Raw genomic sequence first — 25,333 nt, forward strand, 5'->3', positions numbered from 1 at the left:
CTTCAGACAATTATATTGGAAAAATGGGGCTAACAGAGCCTAAAGAAAAGTAAGGTTTCTATTCTTCAGCTCCCATCATAAAATGCTGCGACCATTGATATCAGTAGACTTAGAATATATATTTCACACACATACTGTAATACCTGGAACAACCACTAAGAAAATGATACAGAGCAATATATTTTAAAACACCATAAACATATCAAAACGAAATCCTAGAAAATGTTCGCATAACCCACAGTAAGGTTAAAAAACAAAAAAAGAAACAAGGAACAGAGGAAACAAAAAACAAATAACAAAAAGGCATTTAGACTTACATATATTATCTTAAATGTAAATGGTCTAGACCATTTAAGAGACAGATTGGGCAGACTAGATAAAACAGGTTTATCTAAAGACATGCCATATATAAAAAACTTATCTCAAATACAACATAGGCAGATTGAAAGTGAAAGGATGGAAAAAGATAATACTACGTTAACATTAATACATTAATGTTAAAAAAGCAGAAGTGCTATTAATACCAGATAAAGTACCTTTTACAGCAATGATAGAAGATTGGATCCAACCTGAAGACATTTTAAATGTGTAAACTCCAAACAACAGCACCTCAAAAGACATGAAGCAAACTCTAATAGAGCTGAAAGGAAACAGCTGGGGATTTCGGCACCACATTCTCAGCAACTGACAGAACAAGACAGTAAAATCAGCAAGGACAGAGAAGAACTGAACAACACAATCAACCAATAAGATCTGAAAGATGTATATATAACGAACACTCTACCCAATAGCAGCAGAATACAGATTTTTTCAAGTACCCATGCAGCATAGATCAGTCACCAAAATAGACCATATCCTGAGCTATAAAACAAATTCTCGACACATTTGTAAACCGAAATAGTATAAAATATGCTCTCTGACCATAATAGAATCAGAAAGAAAACAGTAACAGAAAACACACTTAGGTATTTTTGGAAATAAAACACACTTCTAAATAACCTAGGGTCAAAGAGGAGGTCTCAAAGGAAATTTAAAAATATATAGACAGAACTCAATGAAAATGAAAACACAACATACCAAAACACGTGGGATGCAGCTAAGCAGTGGTGGAAAGGAAATTTCTAGCGCTAAATAAATGCGTACATTACAAAAGCGAAAGGGGGTAAGACTCCACCATCTCTGCTCCTGAGACATGGCTGCTTGGTTTGTGGATGGCAGTTCCAAGGTGAATGCACAGCACGCTGTTTGGCAGGCTGCCATTCTAATTGAAGAAAATCCTTTTGCTTTTGAGTTATTTATAGCTTATGATTGAGTAAAGTATACTTTCATGAGCAAAATTTACCTGAGTTCTCCAAAATTTGGAAACTACTCATGAGTATTCTTATTTTATGGCAATATAGTTATTTGCATAAGTTCAGTTAAGAATCTGTTTTCTTTTGTTCAGTCACCAAAATAGACCATATCCTGAGCTACAAAACAAACCTTGACACATTTAAAAGAACTGAAATTGTATAGAGTATGTTCTATATGCAATTGGAGACATGGGTTATTTTACCAAGGCTTTGACTGAATAGCGTATTTTCAGATATGACCAGACTGCTTTAAAGAATAAAAAGCCCCTTGAAAAAAGACAGGCCTGGTACCTTGTCTACACAGTTCCCTTACAAGGTTCCCGATCTTCGATAAGCAAGGAATGTCATTTTCCGACAGGCCCAGGAACCTCAAGATACTTTGGGACCTCGAGGAGAATGGAATTCACCCGATCTGTAGGTATTACAGGCAATGTTTGCTGGCAAATTTTCAGCTTGGCTTTCAAGCCTGGAGGCTTCTAAAAGTCTAATCTGAGATTCCTTATGAAAAAATTCCAGTAAAGCCAACTTAAAAAGAGCCTATATGGCCAATCACTGTTCTTGTTGCACTTTATGCAAATAATCAGGCTAAGTATAATGAGACTAAAATGTGTTTTGCAAATAAATTGGTCCTTGGTAGGAATGGGGAAACTGGAGAAAAAAATATGCTCCAAAGAAAACTATAATACCTGTTAACAGATTCTAGCCCTAATCATTATTTTTGAGTTTTTATTATTTGCCTACAACTCAAACTGCATCCTGAATTACTTCCTAGCTACAAGTCTCTAAAGAAGAACCGAGTTCTAATTTTCTTCATGTTCTTTTTCATTATAATCTTTGTGTGCATATTAACAGTATTTATCTTGTTTTACTTCTTCCGAGAAAACCAGAATCATGGTATTCTGAGGACTACAAATGATTCAACAAAGCCTGAGAATCTCCCTCATTTGGAATTCCACTGTGCCCGATTTATTTTCCATTGCCAAGGCACTACTGGTACAGCTATACAAAATGAAGCACACCCACTGAAGGCTCAGGGACCATGGCAGAAGAGCAAGGCACATGAGACTGTAAGAGCCAGATTGGGAGCTGGAGTGTGGAGGCCAAACAACTCCATCTTGGATGCTAATCTGCTGTGTTAACTTCTGATTAACCCTGGTTTTGGGAATGCCTCCAAGATTTCTATTTTATCTACTGTTCCTTGGGTACGAGCATGTACTTACCATCAATCCTGTCCTTAGTTTGATATTATCTTTCCATAAATCCTGCCCTTAAGCCAACTGTCCTATACATCCCTTCTGAAGCATATATACACTTTCCCTATGGCTCATAAGCCCTGGGTCTGGAGGGTAACCATGCACGGATCTACCATCTCATCTTGAGGCTGCCCGAGATAGGGTTTCTGTTTGTAAATACCTATTAAATGCTTCTTTCTGAGAAAACAATAAGAAGAAAAGAGAGGAAAGGTCTCAAAACATTATTCCAAGTGTCTGTCTCAAGAAACTAGGAAAAGAACCTAGCACAAAGCAAGCAAAAGGAAATAATAAACAATAAATTTAATAATAGGAAAGTAGAGAAAAATCAGTGGAACAAAAAGCTGATTAAAAAAATCAAAACTGATAAACTTTTGGAAAGACTGACAGAGATAAAAAAGACACAAATTACCAGTATTAGAAATGAAGCAGGGGTTATCACAACAGATCCTGCATCCATTAAAAATATTGGAATGCTACAAATACTTTTCACATTCATAAATTCAACAACTTAGAAGAAAGGGACCAATTCCTCAAAAGCTACAAACTATCAAAACTCAACTGGGAAGAAACAGACAACCTGAACAATCCTACAAAAACTAAGAAAAAAAAAATCTATAATCTAAATGCCCGCCGGCCCCCCCATCCCCCCCACCCCCGCCCCCATCCCCCGCCAAAAAAAAAATCTCCTGGCCTAGATGGTTTCACTACAGAATTCTACATTGAGAAAAGAATCAATACCAATTTTACACAATATCTTCCTGAAAATAAAAGAGGGAACCCTTCCTAATTAAGGTTCTGATATAAAAACCAGTCTTAAAAGAAGACGACAGACCCCTCTCAAGAACTTAGGCGCAAATACTATCAACAAATTCAATCCAGCAGTGCACAAAAAGAATTACAGACCCTACCCACGCAGGATTTGTCTCAGGCATCCAAGAGAGACTTAACATTGCAAATCAATGGAACGTACCATATCAACAGGTTAATATAAATTAACATCATGGGATCATATCAACTGATACAGAAACATTTTATAAAATCTAACATCCATCCATTTACGACAAAAACTCTCAGCATTCTGGGAATACAGGTTAAAACTTCCTCATTCTTTTAAAGACGACCCATATAAAACCTACACTTAGCATCATATTTAATGATTAAAAACAGAAAGCTTTCCCCCTAAGATTGGGGACTAGGTATGGATGTTTGCTCTCACCACTCCTAGTCAACATAAACACTAGAAATTCTAGCTGGTGCAACTGGGCAAGAAAAAGAAATGTACACAGATCAGAAAGAAGACATAAAACTGTCCCTATTTGCAGATCACATAACTATACAGACCTCCCAGGAAATCTATGAAAAACTCTTAGAATTAAGGAGTTCAGCAAACTGCACAACAGAAGACCAACACACAAAAATCAATTGTATTTCTATATACTACAAGTGAACACATAGATGCTAAAAGTAGGGCCAGGTGTGGTGGCTCACGCCTGTAATCCCAACACTTTGGGAGGCCAAGGCAGGCAGATCACCTGAGGTCAGGAGTTCGAGACCAGCCTGGCCAACATGGTGAAACCCATCTCTAATAAAAATACAAAAATTAGCTGGGTGTGGTGGTACGTGCCTGTAATCCCAGCTACTTGGGAGGCCGAGGCAGGAGAACCGCTTGAACTTGGGAGTTGGAGGTTGCAGTGAGCCAAGATCGCACCAGTGCACTCCAGCCTGGGTGACAGAGTGAGACTGTCTCAAAAAAAAAAAAAAAAAAAAAAAAAAAAAAAAGAGAAGTAAAAGTACAATAAATACTTCTTTTAATCCTCCCTGAGTTCCAGCTGTGCCAGGGCCTTGCCAGAACATGCAAACACAGTGTCCTTCAACAGGTGAATAGCTAAGCAAACTGTGGTGCATCATCTATGGAATACTATTCAGCAATAAAAAACAAGGCACTATTGTTACACAACATCTCCGATTAATTTCAAGGGAATTATGCTCAGTGAAAAAAGCCAATCTCAAAAGGTCACATACAGTATGATTACACTTATACAGCATCCTTGAAATGACAAAAGTACAGATATGTAGATCAGATGAGTGGTTATCACGGGTAAGGAAGAGACAGAAAGGTGGCTGTGGCTATAAAAAGGTACCATGAGAAATCCTTGTGGTGGAGTTGTTCTGCATCTTGACTGTGGTGGTGGCCATACAAATCTACACATTTGATAAACCTGAATAGAAGTAAACACTCACAGACACATGAAATGGACTGCATGTGAAACTGATGAAATCTCAATACAGTAGATGGATTCTGTTAATGTCAACTGCTGGTTGTGACAGTATACTATAATTAGGCAAGATGTTACCATCGTAGGAAACTGGGTGAATGGCATATACGATTTCTTTGTATTATTTCCTATAAATGTATGTGAATCTATAATTAACTGAAAAAAAATTTTTTTAAGATGTAAATTTAAAATTGGGTAACTAACAATTAATAAATGTGTTTGGAACTAGTAAAGAAAAATATCTTTCTCTTCTAGCACTTTCTCTCCCCACTTAGGACCTAAAAAGTTTCCTTATTTCTCTTGGTGTCAAACAAGTAACTTTGGGGTTTCAGAGACAGAGCTGGGACTCCCTCGAAGACACCTCTATTGGGAGGCTCCAGGCAGCCTGAAGGTGCTGAGGAAGCATGTGCTCTACCATCTACTTTTTGAAGTCCGAATATACCATGGAATTTAAAGAGGTAAAACAAAACTGTATTTGCCTGAAGAATGCCGCTGTTTACAATGCTCATTTAATGTTTAAAATGCTTACAAGATTCTGCTAATCACTTCCATTCTCCTAAGTCAACCAAACAACCCAAGGAGTAAGCTTCATGGAAGTGATGTGCCCTGAGTGGGAAGAGTCAAGCCTTGCTTGCTAGAGCAGCACTGCACACTCCAGCTCCTCTGTGAGGCCAGCCTGTTTAGATGAAACAGAACACCAGCCACAAATCTAATTGTGCATTTTTCTAGTAGCCATGTTTAAAAAGGTAGAAAGAAACAGAGAAAGTCAATATTAAAATACATTTTATTTAATCACCAATGACCATATGACAAAATGCTCAAGGAAGAGGGAGAGAGGTGGCTGTGGCTATAAAAAGGTATCATGAGAAATCCTTGTGGTTGAGTTGTTCTGCATCTTGACTATGGTGGTGGCCATACAAATCTAAGCCAGTAAATATAAATCCAAAGCACAGTGAAAGATCACCTATATCCTCTAGGATGACTACTGTTAAAAAAAAAAAAAAAAGTGTTGGTAAGTATGTGGAGAAACTGGAACCCTTGTGCCTTGTTGGTGGGAATGTAAAATGGCACAGCCTCTATGGAGAACAGCATGATGGTTCCCCAAAAAATTAAAAATAGAATTACCATATGATCCGGCAATTCCACTTCCAAGTATATATCCAAAAAAATTCAAAGCAGAATCCCCCAAAAGATATTTGCATACCCATGTTCATAGCAGCACTACTCACAATAGCCAAAAAGTGGAAGCAACCCAAGTGTCTCCTGATGGACGAATGGATAAATGAAGTATGTGATATACACACACTGGAACAACCTTCAGCCTTAAAAAGGAAGGAAATTCTGACATGTTGCAAGATAAATGAACCCTGATGACATTATGCTAAGTGAAATAAGCCTGTCATGGAAGAGCAAATACTATATAAATTTCACTTATATAAGGTATCTGAAGTTGTCAAATTAATAGACAGAAAATAGAATGATGGTTGTCAGAAGCTGGGGGGAGGGGGAAATGGGGAGTTGTTTAATGAGTACAGAATTTCTGTTTTGCAAGGTGAAGAAGTTCTGGAGATTGGCCGCACAACAAAATAAGTGCACTTAACACTACTGAACAGTACACTTAGAAATAAATGGTTCAGATGGTATATTTTACGCTTTGTGTTTAACTGCAATACAAGTTTATATTTTATTTAACCTATATATTTAAAACACCATTTCAACATGTAACCCATATGAAAACAATTAAACTATTTTGCATTCTTTTTTGTCTCCTCAAAATCCAGTGTGTATCAATAATGACAGCACAACTCAGTTCAGACTAGTCCTATGTCAAGTGCTTAATGCATGTGTGGCTTCCCTGCTGAGTAGTGCTGAGCTAGACCTCAGCTGTCACCACTACGTGGCAAACCTTACAGCTAGGTCCAGGTAATTAAAAACACTTTGGCGGAGCAGAGGTCAGGATCTTTTTCTTGCTACCTGCCTTCTTCAACTTTATTCGTCTGAAAGGCTAACAGGCAGAGCTGGATTGACTCTCAACATCTACTGGGCTTCTCCTCTTTGTCAGGCACTCGCTAGCATCTGCAGGCCATTATTCCCCGCCCAGGGAGCTCACAAACTAAAGGAGGGGTCAGACAAGTACCAGCTATAAGAGAAGTACCCACAAGACGCTGAGGAAAAAAAAAAAAAAAAGAAAGCCATTAACTCCCATCTGTGAATTCCAATGTGCCAGGGAACAAGTATAAAATTTAAGACATTTACTAACATGACACTAGGGAGCATTCCTCCATATCCTGACTTTTCTCAACTCTTATTTCCAATTGTACTGACTACACTTTAGTGTACTGACTACACTTTAATTTCCATTAAAAACACATATGGCATAAAACACTCATCCAAAAAGGCACTCAGTAAACCAACACATGTGAGTGATTTTGATAAAAATAATCAGTTATTCACTAAGGTATCATTTGTCAAGTTAATCCTCCCAGAGTGTAAGGAGACTAAAATTGAGGAAAAGTGAAAAAACTGTATCTGTTGCCCCACAGATAAATATATTCCTTGAACTTGTCTTCAGAAAAATCAGAGACATAAAGGAAAATATGAAAACAGTGTTAATACAAACACTCAACTACTATACATTCCTCATAAGACTTGACTTTCTCATTAGAACAAAGTTTTGCAAAACAAAACTTCAAGACACACTGATCTCTACCCCAAGTTGCTGAGCAAAAAACTGCTTTGCGGCTAAAGGAGCCCCTGGCTAAGGCGAACCTCTTTATAACCTCACATTTGTGTTCCACTAGTTCAAACCAATCATAATGACTTCTTTGTGGAAAATGTATTTTGCAATAAATTATCAAAAGCTTCATTGAAGAACTTCATGGATAGGGTTGAGTAAAGAATACTAAACAAAGTCAAGAGAACCACTTATCAACTCAGCATTATTTCAGTGGTCTTCAGGCATGAACTAAGACTGTAGAATGTCCAGAGAAAATTATGGACTACATAAATTGTAAATTTTATGCTTCAATTTAAGAAACTCACATCTGGCTAAGTCCTTTCCTCCCCCAACCCCAACTCATCCTCTCCCAAAACAAATCTCCCAAAAACTTAACACTGAAAACTTACCTCGGTACATTAACTTTAAACAAACTCCTTGTAACTTCTCATTTAATTCTATGCATTAAACTCTTCATCACACCATCTACTGAAATGCAGCTAATACTATAAAATTACACCTCAGGATCCACTACTTTACTTCACAGGTATAACCATTAGCTGTGCATAATTATTTAGATTATGATCTTTGAAGCCCTGTATATTTCATCTCAAGTAACAGTGCTTAACTTATAATTAGCTTGTAAAATAGTATTTATCAACAAAAAAAGCATTTGTGCCTGTCTTTACATTAAAAAATACACTATCTCACCCACTATTCCCAGTTCCAGGGAAGGACAAACTATTTCCATGCATTAACCCATCACCTACAGAGACCAATGTATGCATTTTGCTTGAAAGGGAACTGGTTAGAGAAAATAGCTTAATAACCACAAGTGTGAAGCTTTTGTTGTGAAAGTGTGAAAAGCTAATACCTTCCAGAGGGTCTTTAATGCACATGTGTTTCACGATACACACCATAAAGCCCTGTTAACTCATTTAGTAAGCAAGGATGTTATAGTAAGCGAGAATGATCATATATATGGGGGAGCATTTTCATGAGTAGAACAAAAACTACAAGCACCAAGAACTTCTAAGGCTGAAATGAGTTCACGAGCAGTAGTAACAGCAATAATAAAACTTCCAGCCCCTTTCCCTAAGGAGGGGCCCTAAAAAATTACCTCCTGGCATTTGGCAAGAGACGTGCAGCCAGCATGTGTAGCTGCTGGGATGTTTGTCATTTCTCCCCACCACCTCACAGGTGTGCCCAACCTCTGACAAGTGACCACCACTCTGAGGTTCTTTCCAATTCTATAACATGGGCAAAGGCCTGCCCGATTTACCTCACTGAAGCCTATGAAGACAGAGCTGGATGGTATTTAGAAATGTCATTTTGTTCCAGTGTCTGTTTCGATGGGTTTGTTGAGTTAGCCTTCATCATGAAGTACAATCTAAATTATAATAGACTCTGTACTGGATTTCCTAATTGATAACTCTACCAACTTACTTCTATCTTGTTCATGTATGGCAAGCTAATCTGGACAAATGGTCAATGTGATTGACTACTGATCAAGACATGAACCTTTTCCATTGGTGGGGAACAGCAAGTCGATCAACACAGACTCAGCCCCTCACCAAGGTTACCCAAAGTATGTACCCAAAGTCATATGCTGTAGGTTCAAGGGCCAAATCAAGTCTGCAGATGTTTCTTTTCAGCTTGTACAATGTTTTCAAAATCTAAATCAGCTGTCAATGTTGAAACAGGGTATCTGGCATCAATTTTGCATTCCTAGGTTATCTTGCAATATAGGAAAACCCACCCTAAGACCACATGCCCTCACAGCCACAATTAGGCGTGGCCCAAACATAGAAGGGGCAAATACTCTCCAATTTACCAGTCTCCACCAGGTCAGTTCCTTCCATGATTTTGCTGTGGGCCTCTGTGGTATTTATGTTAGCCACTCTTGGTTCAAACCCTACTACTGCCTTTAATCCCTGAAATAAAAACCTACAACCTAATCTGATTAGTACTATGTCCAAACCCTCTGAGCAATAAGCACAAAGAGGAATTTAGGCAAAAAACAAATCATTTTCATGGTTCTATGTTGGTACTGCTTTCATGAACTAGTTCATTTTTTTAAAAGTGTTATTTTCAAAAATGATTGTCATCTTTCTTTACACTTTTGATTATTAAGCTATTTTCTGTAAATGATCAGTTCCCTTTCAAGCAAAATGTCATTACTATGTAAAGTCTGGTGGTTAAAACACACTTTAGCTTAATGAAGACAGACCTGAAAGCTAATGTTTGGACCTCAACTCATCACTGCCACAAAAGTTAGTAACTTTGTAAAAATGTTGATGTGGGCCATGCGCGGTGGCTCACGCCTGTAATCCCAGCACTTTGGGAGGCTGAGACAGGCAGATTACAAGGTTAGGAGATTGAGACCATCCTGGCTAACACGGTGAAACCCCATCTCTACCAAAAATAGAAAAAATTAGCTGGGCGTGGTGGCACGCGCCTGTAGTCCCAGCTACTCTGGAGGCTGAGGTAGGAGAATTGCTTGAACCCGGGAGGTGGAGCTTGCAGTGAGCTGAGATTGCACCACTGCACTCCAGCCTGGGCGACAGAGCGAGACTCACCTCAAAAAAAAAAAAAAAAAAAAAGTTGGTTTGATAGTTTGACACATCCTCCATTCCCATCAAAAGATGGAATAAATCAGTTACGGGGTTTTAAAAGGGGATTTTAAATGTCACACACAGCCTTCAAGCAGATTCAACCATCCACACGTCAACTGCCTCTTACCCAGGCATTGCTTACCCATTGCACTGAGATAGTGGTTGAAGGCCTGGCAAGGAGGACTTGGGGTTTGTGTTGATTTGTCACAACTCATGGGTGCTGGGCTCCTGTCTGTGTCAAAAGAGAAATACCCACTGGAGGATCGAGACAGCAGGGAGGATCTTCTCATAAAGATGAAAAGCGGGGATCTGGTAGCAAAAGGGCCAGGGCTGGCCGGTGGGGCCAGCGGGCCCTGAGGGCTGCCGTGGGGGCAGCTGTCCCCTTCACCTCCGTGATTGCCTTCAGGATTACCTTGTGGCTCTGTCTGTAGGGAGGTAGGGGCCCCAGGTCTGAGCTGGGGAGGCCTCTCCGCAGGCTGCAATTGTCTACCTTCTCGGTCACACTCAGAACTTACATCAGAAGGTTGCTTTGCCATTTGGTCTTTTTTTCTGCAAGTAAAATAAAAACTAAGATTATTTTAAGCAAAAAAAAAAAAAAAAAAAAAAACGATGAATAAACAAATTAGCTCTCACCTAGCGATTAAAAATTCTTAGGGTTAATCCCAAATACTTTGTTCTATACTTTTCTGACAATCTCCCAAATAAAAAAATTGCACCTAAAATAATAAAGGTATAATTTTTTTTTGGTAGAGGGTACCCCCAAACAAAATACAGTAACAATGTCAACAGCTTGCAGAACTGGTGCACACACACATGCGTTTCCAGAGAAGCAGTTAATCTGAAGTCTATTCATGTGTGCTCTTTGCCCAGGACAGACTTATTCGAATAAGTCAGAAACTCCCAGCGGCTCTGACTTCCCGGGGTTAGGTAGGACGCCGGAGCATAGGAGCGGGCGCAGATGCAGCGATTGCAGGCGGCTGGCCGCGTTCCCTGCTCCGGCCCCATTGTTTGCCGAAAATGCTGAGGGCAGCAAGTCTGGGGAAGGTTTGGCAGCGGCCGTCAGTCGTAGTAAGTGCGTCACAATAGAGTTTGTAACTCCAGAGCGGCTCGGCCCGGCTCTGCGCTCTCTCCGCCCGTGGTCCCTCCCTCCCGCGGTTCCTCCCTCCCGCTCCCGTACCGCACGCCGCACCGAATCACACAGAACTTCTCTGAGGTGCAGCGGCACCGTTAGGTGCACACCTCTAAATGGGGGGGGGAGGGCGGAGGGCGACGAAGCGAACCCCTGCAAAGTCTACAACTAGGTCCGCAGGCTAGGCGACACCGGTGCGCGCCGCCTTCATCCCACAGACCCTCCACTCAGAAGGCAATCACACCGAAACTCACGTCCGCGCCTTCCCTTCAGAGCGCCTCGTCCGGGCCCGGGACCAAGCCCCGCGGCGTCCGGCCCGCGCCCTTCGCCGACCGGGGGCCCCCTGACCGTCACCACGAAAGCAGCAGAGGAGACAAAGCCTGGGACTCGGGTTCAGAGTCCCCGGCGCAGCGCAAAGCCCGCGCCTTCCCGCCAGCCCGCCGCCGCGCTCCGCCGGGCAGCCGAGGGCTCCGCACGCCGCGCCTCTGGCCCGCGCTGCCCCGGCCGCAGCCGCCGGGAACATCCTCCGCCTCCTCCCGCTCCTCCCCTCGCGCTCTGCGCCCGCCGCCGCCGGCACCGCCGACCTCCCCGCGCCGCTGGCGCCGGGTGCCCGCGTTCCCAATTGGTCCGCGCGCGGTCGCTCCGCGCCGCAGCCAATCGGCAGCCGCGGTGGGGGCGGCGCCTACGGGTCAGGCCGCCAAAGGCGAGGCGATTGTTGACAAACTCGCCTCCGAGCGCTGCTCTGGCCGTGGCCGTGGCAGCTGCCGCTTCGTCGGAGGATTTGAGGGCCGGCTGGCCCGGCTACCCTGCCCATCCCTGTGCTCCTTCCGGACACAAGCCTTAGCAGCTCCCGCCGTCCTGGACAGCCAGTCACCTGGAGACAAAGCAGGACTTGCGCCGCGCCCGGACCCGCAGGGCCATCCCCAGGCCCAGTCCTCGCCACTTGTCCTTGTTTTGGCCCGTCGGGGGCAGACCCTAACGGCCGTCACCGCCGTTATGGCACCGCTGTGGCAATTATTCTCCTCCAACAACTTCCTCTCTCTCCTGGTGCGCCGCAGACACGAGTCAAAGCCGAAGAGCCACCCCTGGCCACGGACGCGTACGTCCGCGACCATCGAGTAAATTCACACCCTCCGCCCTGGCGTCCGTCGGGCCCTCCACCAGCAGCGCCAACCCTGGGGCAACAGGTCCCAGAGGGCACGGCGCCGCCAGCCTGCACCGCGAACCGGGTCGGGTGTGCTCGGGCATGCGTGAGCCGCTAAGATAGCCCGGCCCAGGGACCGAGCAGGTTCTGCTGGCCGCGACTAGTCCCCTGCGCGGTCCAGGTGGTCAGGGAAGGACCTAGATTTCTCGCTGCCGGGGAATCGTGCGGATGGCACAGTCCGCAGGACTCCTGCAGAGCAAGCAGGGGCCCCAGGTACGCTTGAGAAAGCGAACGCAGCAGTGGCCCCGAAACCTTGGCCTGAATGAGTAAAAGGAAAAGCCCTGTCTCGTCAGTTAAATCACCACCGCAGTTCCGCAAATCCTCCGCAACAGGCCCGCGCGCCCCAAAAAACCAAGACGCGAAACACCCTCACACTGCGCGGCCGCTACTCTGAGGGCGCCGGAGCCGGCGGCGAGACTTTCCAGCTGGGCGCACAGCCCGATACTACGAGCAGGTCCCCAGCTCCCGGGCCGGCGCCGAAAGGCACGCGCTGCCTCTCCTCCTGCCCGGACCTACGACCCTTCACCAGGCCCGCGCGCAGCATCCCGTCCCAAGTCGCACTTCGGCCAAGAGCCTGCAGGTTCCGCGTGAACGACTTTTCTTTAAAGAGAACCTGCCCGAGAGGGAACCCGATCCACACGGATCCCCACCTCCCGCCGGCGACAAGCGGCGCCAATGCAAGCGTCTCCGCTCGCACGTGCACGGGAAGCGGGCAGTAGGTGGTGCCGTTCGGGCTCCAGCGCTAGTCTTCCTTCGGTGCCAGGCCCGCGCCCCGGGATTTGGAGGTATTTACCTTGCGTTTCTCAGTCCGAGAGCCAGAGTCAGACATTTGGGGGAACAAGGGCCAAGGGAAGGGCGCCGAGGCGGTGGCGGCGGGAACGCAGCGAACCGAATACCGCGATGATGCGATCGCAGTGTGGCAGGGTTCGCAGAGTGGCTGCAAGAATCAAGTGGTGGTAGTGGCGGCGGCGGCGGCAGCGGCGGCGGCGGCGGCGGCGGCAGCGGCGGCGGCGGCGGCAGCAGCGGCAGCGGCAGCGGCGCTGGACGCAGAGCTCCAACAAACTGCAGACCAGGCGGCTGCGCGGAGCGAAGTGAAACCTGCGCGGCCCTGCAGCCCAGCTCTGGCTGGCGGCCCCGCTCCTACGCCCAATCACTGCGGACCCCGCCCCCGCTAGGTCCCGCCCCCGCTAGGTCCCGCCCCGGCGCGCGGGCTGGCAAGCTCCGCCCCCTCGGCGCAGCGGCCGCCGGCGCGTGCAGGCTCGGACAGGTAAAGGCGGGGGTTGCCCCGCTGGGTTGCCTCCCGCGCGCGCCGCCGTCCCTGGCGTGTTTACCGGAGTAACGCTGCCTGCTGGCGGCCATGTGCGCGCCCATCCCCCACCCCGAAGTGTACCCTAGCCTCCCGCTCCCCTACCCCAACCCGGCGGCGGCCGCGGCGTGCGCGGCACAGAGGGGGCGCTCCGGTCACAGCCTCCGCTGGCCCGGCCGGCGGTGTAAAGCCTCAGGAGGCGCCCTGCGCCCTCACTGTGCCCTGAGTTTCTAAGCCGCTCTGGGGCAGGCGCGGGGACTGGGTTGGTCCTCGCGAAGGCGCGGGGCGAGGTCTTTGAGCTCTCCTCCCTCTGAGGGTCCCTGGCGCCGGGCGGGACGCGGATCAGCAGGCTGCGCATCTTCCTCGCCCGGGCCTCTCGCGGGACTCAGGCACCCTCCTCCTGCCACCCCGCAGGGGCTCTCCAGCTTTTCTTCCGCTCCCAGTCTCCCTAAGAGACAGAGGCCGTGGGGGCAGGACGCGCCCAGAAAACGGCCAGGCACGGTCCCAGTGGGCGTCTTCGCCGCCTCCCGGGTGAGGGCGGGAGGCATGTGCAGAGCAGGTAAAATAGGGAAATGAAAAAAGCACTCAGAAAAAAAAATCCTTTTAGGAAAAAAAAAACCGAGGTGAATGGCGGCCTCCAAGTGAGAGAGAACGTTGCGCACTGCATTTGGCTAGGACCCCCAAGATTTGCTGGGCTCGCAGATAACCTCGTAGGAGCTCCCTCGACTGGCTGAGGCCAGTGAAGGCAGAACAGCTGAGTTCGGGCCGCGGTGCGGGAGCGCAGAATACCCCGTCCCTCCTCCCCTCCCCACCCATCCCTTTCCTCCCTGGAGGCCGCAGCACCTCACTCTACCTCCCAGGAGACCAAACTCCATGCCGCCTCTCCAGTCCTCTGAGTCTGCACCCGGGTCTGCTCTCCCAACGCGTGGCTGGCGCCCCCAACCCCGGCCCTCCTGTCTGCTCCTCGCGCGCCTCAGTCCCCCAGCCCCGGCTTCTAGACAACTGCAGCGGGGGTGTGGGAGGTGGATCGGGAAATGGAACATCCCGCAGGTGAGGTCAGGCTAGATGGATTAAGGAAACTCTGTAAAGGGACCACCCTACCCACCACCGCAGCCGGCAGGGAGAAAGAAGGGGCCTTGCCGTAGAGGAGCAAGTGAGGAGGCGTTGTCCCGCCGTCCGGCCACCTGGAGCAGTTTTTAAATTCATAAGCGCTTCTGTAACGTCAGTGGGACACAGCGCAGCCCCATGCCAAAGTCTCAGCGCATTTTCGGGTGAATTTTGAGCGAGGTGAAGGAGGCCTTGGGTTCCCGGAGTCGCTGGAGGACGCGCGTCGGGCCCCGCCCAGTTATTTCGCTGCAAGAGGGAAAAGGCACGAGCGTGGACACGGCTAAGTAGATTCGGAGGCCGGAGATCTGTCCTAACCGGGCCTCGAAGTTCCTACCACGGACGAACTTTGCTCTTCGGCCGTCCCGCGTCGCACCCGGGGAAAAGCAACACAACTTGCTGCGCGGGCTGAGAGCCCGAAGCCCGCCGCACGCCGCAATGCTCCGCGCTCCCCGCGGGGTCGGGCGACTCAGACAGGGACCGGAAAAGAACCACGCAGAAGAAAGCCCTATTTCTTGTCGTCTGTTCCTGTGCAGCCTTGCAGCCTCGCCGCCCCCGCGTCGCTCGCTCTCGCGACCCTGTGAACACTTTGAAAAACAAGAGTCGGGGGAAGCAACGGGCTAAGCGCTGCTATTTGGGGCACTAAAAGGAAGCCGGCCAGAGGTGGCGGGTTCATGCGTCCCCCGAGACCCAGGCCGCGTCGGGGGCCAAGAGCCCTTACAGCCTTCTCCCGCGCCGTCGGGAGGTCCTCCCGGAACTGGGCCGGAGCGCAGAGAACGCAGTGTGAGAAGGGCCCATGGGTTTTAGGTCACCTCCTTCGCAGGGGACGCGGGCAGAGCGGTGTCCCTTTCTGTCTCTGCCAAGAGACGTGGAGGGAGGGAGAAGGGAGGATGGCTTGTACTGAAAGAAACAAGAATGAAGTCGGGCAGCCGGGATCTGAGAAATGGGAAATCCATGGCTCTTGTTCGGGACCACAGGCTTTGCCGACGTGGTCTCTCCTAGTTCCGAAATTGCCCAGGCCCGCCTCCCCACCCTCTGCAAGCAGCGGGAACGACTTCCACATCGCTTAATTTCTTTATTAAACTTTCCACCTATTCTCTTCTAAAGGACAGATTACAGCGTCAGATGGTAAAAATGTTTTCCGCGCCTTGTCTTGCCGTACGGAAACCGCCGGCCTGGGAGGACAAGCCGAGTTCTTGTTTTGCCGAGAGCAAAACTCTAGGCTCCCACTTCCTTCTCCCAGTCCGTGCGTTTCCTTGCAGAGCCCCAGAGCGTCTGATTCACTGAAATAGCATCACTTGCTGAACCAAACCTTTTTTCCCGCTCGCGGAAAGAGTGGAGCTTTTTTCTTTTGTCTAAGGGTGTTTGCTTTTTTTTTTTCTTTCACTCGGCACCACAGTTTTTCTAAATCACTGGGAATGTGAGTCACCGCTAACAGCAGGAGACCTTTGGCGGCACCCGGCTGTGGGGCGCGCTCGCAGCGGGGAGCCCACCCTGATTGTCTAGGGGATCCGGCACTGAAGTTGGGAGAGGTTGCAGTCAGGCCAGGCTGGGTTTCAGGGAAAGGGCACAGGGATCCAGCGCACCAGGCGACCGTCTGGATCTCTTTCCTAGCAGCCAGCCGCGCACCTCGCCAGCCTCGGCGGGACCTCCGCTTTGCCACCAAAATCCCCGAGAGTGGCGGCCCAGTGGGTGCCAGCCCCCGGCCTCGGCCACAGCTCTGGGCGTCAGTGGAGCGAGCGTCGTGGCAGCTACTGGCGGGCCACCACACTTCCCGCCACACCCGTTAGAGCTTGGCTCCCAGCTTGGGCCGCTGGGAGCGCGCCTCTTCCCGTGGCCGCGGCTGCAGCGGTGCAGGGTAGAAAGCCCACGCGGCCCGCGGGTTGGAGATTCCGGCGATTGGTGCGTGGATGTAGGTGTGTGGAATGTTAAAGGTCGAGATCACCTTCAGGGCATCATCCTTCACCCAGTCGCACAAATCCAGCAACTGCAAAACACAACACAATGGGACAGGTCAGATGTTGGCACACTTACAGCCATCTAGTGACAGCAGCTTTCAGCCCACCAAGCACCCGCACACACAGCGGCCCCGGAAACTAGTTTCCCTTTGGATTCTCCTGTGGAAACTGTTGGCCATGAATAACCCTCGGAAGCCTTTTTTATTTTAGACATTCCCAACTCTGACACCTAGCCCAGTGGAAACCCCGGCTTTTCCCGTGAGGGGGTGGGCGTGGACGTGGGGCCGGTCGGCTTTGCCCCCAAATGAGCCGGGAACTCGAGACCAAGGTCTGAGAATGTATTAAAGTTCCCTCCTTGGTCCTTCCTCCCTGGTCCTTCCCTCCGCTCCTCTCTCTTTTCCTCCCCTGTCGTCCCCTCCTCTCCACCTCTGGAGTGCCTGGGGTGCCACCCTCTGGCGCGCAGAGGCAACTGAACAGGAAGAGCCTCAGAACAGGTGAACCACTAGAGACCTGCTCCAGTCTCCCCAGACTAGCGCCTTCGGACCTGGCTGGCAGTAGGCCATGATTCTTGAAATTCAGTACAGTGAGACGGCGGACCAATGCTAGGCATCTTCCACCTGGCTGCTGCGGAAAATCCAGCTGCTGTTAACGCCAATGCCAAGGAACGCCGCGGATGCCCTTGGTTCTGGCAGCCACTGGAAGGCAGGGATAAGACATTCCCGGCGGATAGGAGAGGGAGATGCAAGTCAGTGTTTTGGAAGCTGCACTGGTGTATTTTTATTTCATTTTCCATGGCTTAGGTGCCAATGTATTTTTTTTTTATTTTCAGGAAAAAAAGCTACCAAAATAATAAGATTGTTTTTCTAAAACTACACAAGGGCAGAGGGACGGCTTTCTTTTCTTCTGATCTACACATTGTACTCCATTTTTCAAGTTTTCAGCCAGTGGTAAATTTGTTTCACTCCCCAAATCACAGTAAATCCCCAGGTTTTCATGGTTTATTTTTACAGGTTTAACAACATCACTTATACCAGCCCCACCTTTGCCCTCACATGGTGGTCACGTCTGAGCCGCACTGATGTTGTTAAGATCACAGTTTCCCTTGCAGCAGTCCAAAACGCCATTTCAGGTTTTCAGAGCATTTCAGGTTTTCAGTGAGGTCCCAAGGAGGAAGGTGGGGGAAATAGGGGATGGGGAATATAGAGGGTAGGGATATGGTGGGGGAAGAGCATGAATTGTAATAGTCCAACAATGCATCTTCCCTGAAAATGTGCTCTATTACATCAGTAATTTCTAATCAAAAACTTCATTCTTCACACACTGTGGTTAAGCATCATCAAATCAGTACTGAAAAGACCTTTGATCGTATTTGCAAGATGCACTAAAATGAACTTTCACTGACCAAGATTTCAAAGTTTGTAATTAATACTCTTGAAAAATCCCTGACTAATCTGTCAACTCTCAATGTCTTTAACCACACAGTTCAAAACCATGAGGTGGCGTACACAGCCCCTAAACTTTCCACATATTGTCATATGATTATTCAAGATAATTTTCCCTTTGGGTTTGCATTATGAAACTCAACCAACTTTGGTGATATATTCACCGGTGGGGGAAATACAATGATTTGAATGAGTGTAAAATAGAGTATGGGTTTTATCTATCTAGTGCCAAAAACAGAACGTAGGGCCAGAGGTAGGAATTAAATGAGGCAGATTTCAATATAAAGAAAACTTTTAAAAAATAAACTTGAAAAGGAACCCAATGGCTGGTGAAAAGGAGGGTTTCTTCACTCATAAGTGTTCAGGGAGTGTGCCCTCCAATGGCACCCTAGAGAGGAAAAATGAACTGGCTGTGAAGAGGAGTTGACTGCCAAGATTCTTTCTAAATCTAAAGTTCTGGAGCAGTTTAAAATACTCCTTCCAGCCTTCTCCATTTTTCCTAGACTGCAGCAGAAACCTCAGAATGATTATTGTCTCAATGGACGGATCCGGCATCATTCCTGTTAGTTATTGTTTGACTCTTAGTTATTGTTTGACTCTGATTCCAGGTACCCACCCACCTCTGTTCCTGGCTGTCAAGATGATAATAATAATTACCATCCTTTCACTCACAAATGGTATGCTGGATTCCTACCCGGTGTTAGGTACAATTCTGGACTTTAGAGGTTTAATGGTACACACTACAGGAACAGGTCTCACATCGTGAAGCTGTTGAGGCGTTTTAAAAATTGTTAAAAATATATGATCTCTTTAATACAAAATAAACTTGATAAGATAATATAGCATTGATTATTACATAGTTACAGTATTTTTATTACCAGGGGGTATTTTTATATGGGGATAAGCAGTGTATTATTAAAGTTTAGTTTTGTTACCAAACATGCTTCCATACTATAAGCATAAAAATTGCACATACTGTAGGGGTCCTCTGCCCTGCCAGTTTATGACCCATTTATGCTGGACAAAGTACTTCAAGCTTACCCATATCTTTACAAAGAAAATTCACCAGCTTTTGAAAAAGACAAATGAATAGGTATACTTTAAAAATAAAAAAGTATGAACAAGTTATAGGTTCTTGCAAAAACATTTTTTAAGGTCAAACCTAAACATGGGCACTATTGCTCTACAAGCAATAGGAACGTACAATCCACTGGAAATAGCCAGTGAGTGGAATTTGAGAATATCTGCTTTAAAGAAAGCAGAAGCACTCAGCCCTCAAGGGATGACACTGTGTTTGACTATATTAATATGTATATTTGGGAGTGAGGGAAAAATTGTAACATCAGTTTGGCTTCCCACCTCCATCTAGTTGCAGTACTCAATTTATTTTTCTGCTCTTTTTGACTCTCCCTACAGTTTCCTTATTTCAGTTGGGAGAGTAGGATGGCCAAGGATGGGCAGTGACTAAGCTTTGCAGTCCTCTGAACAAACCATATTTTCCCAGCATGGCATGGTGTTAGTCCTTAATAGATGTTCAGGGTGGGAAGTGCCCAGTACACTTGGAGGGACACCCCAGCTATTCCTATGACTCCATGCAGAAGGTTTTCCTGCCTCTTCCCATATGCCTCACCCCTGTTCTCAGCATAAGATGACCACATGCTGTTTTATGTGAAAAATCCCTTACCCAAACTTGAAATGTCCCTTCATTAGCCCCTTTCATCTGGCTACATTGGTAGAGTCTTTTTCTCCATCCCTTTAATCTGGGCTGAGTTATGACTTGCTTTGCCAATAGAATATGGGGAACATGTCACTGTGTGATTTCCAGAGTTTAGGCCTTAAGAAGCTTTGAATCCCCCATTATCACTCTCCTATAACCGTGAGAATACCTGCTGTGCAGAAGCCCAGTCTAGCCTGCTGGAGGACAAAAGGCCACGTAGAGATGGACCAAGGTGCCTTGGCCAACAGCCAGCACCCACTGCCAGATATGAGAGAGAGGCCATCTTGGACATCCTAGTCCTGTTGAACTCAGATGACTGCAGCCACAGGAGTGATCCCAGGTAAGACTAGCCAAAGAACTGTCCAGGCTGCCTGCCCACAGAATAAGTATCAGTCATTATCACCGGTTAATGCACAGAAATAGAAATTTTTAACCTGACTAAGCAAAACAACAAATAAACTTGCTATAAGGAATCAATTCCACCTCCTTTCCAAAAAGAATCTCTATGCAGCCAACTCTTACTTTCTAAGGGATTGTTAGATATTGGTGAGCCATTAATGTAATTTCCTGTCCATTATTTTTCAGTTGACTTCATTTTAGGTTAACTAGATTTTGAGCTAGAAACTTTACAGGAAGGGGAACCTTAATTAATGAACAAACATCTTTTAATCTAAAAGATGTGATGAGGGAATAAGATTAAAGTGGTTGGTAAAATGAGGTTCTGTGCTACTTGTGGCTGTCATTTATCACCTTTGCTTCTGCTGTGACACATAACTGGCATTCTGGCAGGTGCCTCTGGCCACCTTTATTCCATGCTTGTCTCGTGCAACCCTAGTCCCCAATCAACAATTCATAGCTTGTTACTCCAGCCTTTGCCAAGGATCCATCTCTGCTGTGCAGTATCTATGCTTTCCACATTCCATCCCGGAGGGCCAGGCAGGTAAAGGCATGAAGTACAGAAGGGAGCTACTTAGCTGTCTTTGACTTGTCAGTCTGCTCTATCTCCAGCATCTTTATAACAATGCTATGTGGCAACATATGGCACTTTACATATGTAACCAAGGTCTTCAGTGTTCTGCCCCATGCTGACATTTCCTGGACAACTACTGTGTGCCAGATTACAGAGGAGGGCTTTAGGTTCACTGTCTTATTCAGTACTCATAACAACTCTAACAGGTATCAACCCGTTTTACAGATGAGAAAACCAAGGCTTAAAGAATTTAAGTCACATAACTTGTAACTGATGCAACTAGAGTTTTAATCCAGGGCTTTTTTTTTCTAAAGCCTTGTCTACCCTTTTGCCTCCATCTTTTTCCCCGGTCTCACTGCTTCCAGTTGCTGGAGGATATGTGGTGCTGCACTGAGGAAATGCCTCCACCACTGTGGCAGACCTGTGACTCTTGACGTTCTTCCTAAGTCAGAATCTGTATTCTGTGTGTGCCTAGTGTGGAGAACATGGATCTGCCCAGCCACACTGGCTCAGATTCTCTGAGAGGACCAGGGCAGTAATGGTGCCCAGGAGTACTCTATGATGTTGCCACCGGAGGAAGGTGCCAAGGATATCGGCTTCAGAGCCAGCTACCATGTGAAAAGTCCAGCTTGATGACCTAGAAGGACCTTTTCCTGCAGAAGGACAAGGCTTCAACTCTGTTCTGCAGATTCTCCTTCAGTAAATTGGGAGTGCTCTTCCACACTGGTCAACAGGCCCCTCCCTGCTCCTTTGGATCACCACCTTAAGTCAAACACAATTCAAGTGCCTTCAAAAGAGCAGCACATGGACTGGCAAATCGTGACTGGTGAAAATGGGCACAATCAAGTAGTTAACCTGCACCTATTCTCACTTTTTGCAGACTTCCAAACTCGCTGAATGCACAGAGGCCTTGGCCTGGCTTATCTCCTCCTCGCTCACTTATCCTGAAGAATTGCTTTCCCTTTAGACAAACATTCTGTAAAGGATCAGATGGTAGGTCTGTGGCAGCTAATTTCCCATCTTAGTCCTTATGCCTGACTAAGCAGTCAATGAAAGAAAAATAAACCTGAAACACTCACACGAGGCATAATCTCATAGCGTCCGCTGTGATTCTACTTCTCTCAATTTACCCAACAACTACTAGAAAGGGGAGCTCCATTCCTGTTTTCATTGCCCACTGGCTGGCTCCTCCAGGGAGGGTCAGACCTTAGCTTGGTGCGTCTCCTGGTCCCAGGAACACATACATTCTCATTGGTTTTCTCTGCAACCAAGTTTCATTAGCATAAAATGACATTCCACGGGTCTATTAAATAATCAGGACTCCAGCTAATATTTTCTCTGAATCAATTTAAATTATATTTTATGTTGATTTGTTCCTTCAGTTGATAAACAATATTTAGCATAATCTGAAATGTTAGAATAGAGAAATTGCCTTCCTTACCAAACAACAACAAAATCACTTTTGTTTACCCTCACTAAATAGTTAAACTTGAAGAAAATTTACCTTTAAAATGTCCTTTCTACTGCAATTTTCTTCAACTAAAGAGTACACAATTTGGCTGTTTACTAAGTATTTTGACAATGTCCACTTTGGTAGAGCAAAAGGGCTTTGAACTCTGACATTGCCACTTCCAAGCCATACTACCTTCCTTATCTCTAAGATGGAAGGATTTAGTAAACTTGGCGCAGGTTGATTATTTATAAATATTATTGTTATTATCATGGGTTCTCTAGTTAGTAATAAATACAATTTCTTTCTAACTCTGGTATTTCCATGACAAAGTTTGCTTAATCATCATTACCTAAAACAAGAATGCTGAGACAGAGGCATCAACATTAACCACTTAATAAGAACTTCTGACATTTATTCATACTGCTACTGATTCATAAGAGGAAAAGTTTAAAAAGAAGACAAGTGCATATACCTTTCCCTTTAGAATACAGGAAACCATATAAAAGTTTTGGCAATGGAATTAAAGTAACCACAATGCTGCTCATAGTAGCATTTTCTACAGACAAAGGCATTTACATGAAACAAGAAAGAATATTCAATTAGGTAGTTGTAATAAAGCTGGAGTATTAGCTGCACACTTCTCATATAAAAAATATAGCATCACAGTGGCTCATGCCTGTAATTTCAGCATTTTGGGAGGCCGAGGCGGGTGGATTGCTTGAGCTCAGGAGTTCCAGACAAGTCTGGGCAACATGGTGAAACCCCATCTCTACAAAAAATACAAAAATTAGCCGAGAGTGGTGGCTCATGCCTATAGTCCTAGCTACTCGGGAGGCTGACGCGGGTGGATTGCTTGAGCCCAGGAGGTGGAGGTTGCAGAAAGCCAAGATCATGCCACTGCACTCCAACCTGGGTGACACAGTGAGATTCTGTTTAAAAAAAATAAATAAATAAAATAAATAAAAAAAACTTAATCAACTGATAGTTTAGTCTTGTAAGTACAAACCCAAAGAAATGTAAACAGACTCAAGAAGGAATAATATTCAGTCAAAAATTTTCAAGAGGCAAAATCCCCAAAAACTGCCAAAACTAAAAATACAATAAGAGTCCAAAGTTATTATGGAGAAATTCTGTGTAAGTGGGTCCTGGAATATTCAACTTCCTTGTCCCAAATGATCTGAAAATCAACTGGGAGGGCCCCTAGTTAAAATGTAGATAGAGTCAAGAGAATTTTGCTCCATGGTTACAAACTGAAGAATCTGAACAAAGTAAAAATCTGATGTTTTATGGGGCTACTGAAAATCACTATACATAAGAAAGTAACGTTAATGAAGTGATTTCAGAGAGATGAGCTCTTTCTTGGTAAGCCAACATCCACAGAAGCTTCCACACATGGGGTAGGTGCCTGTTTTGGGGACAGGTGGACAGAAGACTGGGCCTAACAGAGATGGAGAGACTTTGAAGGGATGAGAAAAATGGCCAGATGGACTGGAATTGGGAAGAACTCCTAGCACAGAAACAAACACTTGGCCTAGCGATTCTTTACCCTCAACCCAGAATTTTGCTATGAAAGCAGCAGTTCATGGAAACTGAAAAGCAGAGGAAATTTGCATGGTCCCATGTATCCCTGTGGTGCATAGACTTTGGAGCTGCGCCGGAGTTCAACCCAAAGGTGAATCAAAGATATCTGAAACTGTAGTTCACCATTTTCACAGCTCAAACTCTGAAAGAATAAAGACGGTAGTGTGATGGGGTGGGTGGACTAAGCACAGTGAACTCAGTCTAAGTAAAGCAGCTCCTGCTCAACCTGACTCTAGGAGGAATCTTAATGACTAGACCCTGACCCTAACCACCAGACAAAAGAAAGGAAAATAAACAAAAGAAAGTAAAATCTGTTATAGACAATGTTTGAAGTACAATAATAAGTTATTAGACCTGCAAAGAAGCAGGAAAATGTGACCCCAAATCTAAAGAAAGCACAATCAGTAGCCGACTTAGAGATGACCAGTTACCGGAATTAATGGACAAAGATTTAAAAACAACTATTATAAATGTGTTCAAGAATTTACAAGGAGAAGGCCAGGCACGGTGGCTCATGCTTGTAATTCCACACTTTGGGAAGCTGAGGCGGGTGGATTGCTTGAAGCCGGGAGTTCAAGACCAGCCTGGCCAACATAGTGAAACCCTGTCTCTACTAAAAATACAAAAATTAGCCAGGCATGGTGGTGCATGTCTGTAATCCCAGCTACTTGGGAGGCTGAGACACAAGAATTGCTTGAACCTGGGAGGCAGAAGTTGCAGTGAGCCAAGATCATGCCACTGCACTCCAGCCTGGGTGAAAGAGCGAGACTCTGTCTCAAAAAAAAAAAATACAAGGAGAAAAATGGATATAATAGATTAATATGGGATATTTTCTGAGATAAATGTAACTCCTAAGAAAGAATGAAAGGAAAATTCTAGATCTGAAAAATGGGATATTTGAGATAAAAATTCACTAATGAGTTTAACAGCAGAGTGAGTATTGCGGAACAAAAATCAATAATCTTGAAAACAGATTCATAGAAATTATTCCAAATGGGGCAAAGAGAAAAAAAAATGAACAGGCCATCAGTACCATGTGGGAATATATTGGCAATCCAACATACATGCCATTGGAATCTCAGAAGTCAGAAAGAATGAGACATAAAATACTTGAAGATGTAATGGTTGAAATGTTTCTAAATTTGATATAATAAAACATCTTCCACAAAAATATTCCTGACAATCTTATTCATAACATCAGTCCATAAACACCTTAAATGTCCATTAATAGAATAAACATTTTTTTCAATACAAACT

The 25,333-nt window shown here is 45.7% G+C and overlaps 2 protein-coding genes across 35 annotated transcripts in view; both read right to left on the reverse strand.

Annotated features, from left to right (window-relative positions):
• BCL2L11 (BCL2 like 11) overlaps nucleotides 1-13,666 on the reverse strand; it is a 47,511-nt gene extending 33,845 nt beyond the window's left edge. For 4 of the 34 annotated variants that reach the window (XR_010149261.1, XR_010149260.1, XM_016949242.4 and 1 more), the window contains exons 1-3: nucleotides 13,339-13,470; nucleotides 10,625-10,761; nucleotides 10,355-10,444 (exon numbers count right to left, since the gene is read on the reverse strand). Coding sequence is in view for 16 of the 34 variants with exons in the window: in XM_016949242.4 (XP_016804731.1) it covers nucleotides 10,355-10,444; nucleotides 10,625-10,748 (214 nt within the window). In the remaining 18 variants the exon portion in view is untranslated. Of the gene's footprint in view, nucleotides 1-5,647; nucleotides 5,867-6,110; nucleotides 6,204-10,354; nucleotides 10,762-10,845; nucleotides 11,241-11,595; nucleotides 11,976-12,215; nucleotides 13,006-13,338 lie in introns of those variants that run through there. The other 30 variants (XR_010149258.1, XR_010149254.1, XM_016949239.4 and 27 more) reach the window with 26 other exon arrangements.
• Nucleotides 13,667-16,017: 2,351 nt separating this feature from the next.
• The window catches only part of ACOXL (acyl-CoA oxidase like), a 387,631-nt gene continuing 378,315 nt past the window's right edge, over nucleotides 16,018-25,333 (reverse strand). The window contains 1 exon segment of the mRNA XM_016949229.4: nucleotides 16,018-16,942. Within this exon segment, the coding sequence (XP_016804718.3) occupies nucleotides 16,742-16,942 (201 nt within the window). The 3' untranslated portion in view covers nucleotides 16,018-16,741.

This window comes from Pan troglodytes, chromosome 12, assembly GCF_028858775.2.
Source record: "Pan troglodytes isolate AG18354 chromosome 12, NHGRI_mPanTro3-v2.0_pri, whole genome shotgun sequence".
NCBI classification, from domain to species: domain Eukaryota; kingdom Metazoa; phylum Chordata; class Mammalia; order Primates; family Hominidae; genus Pan; species Pan troglodytes.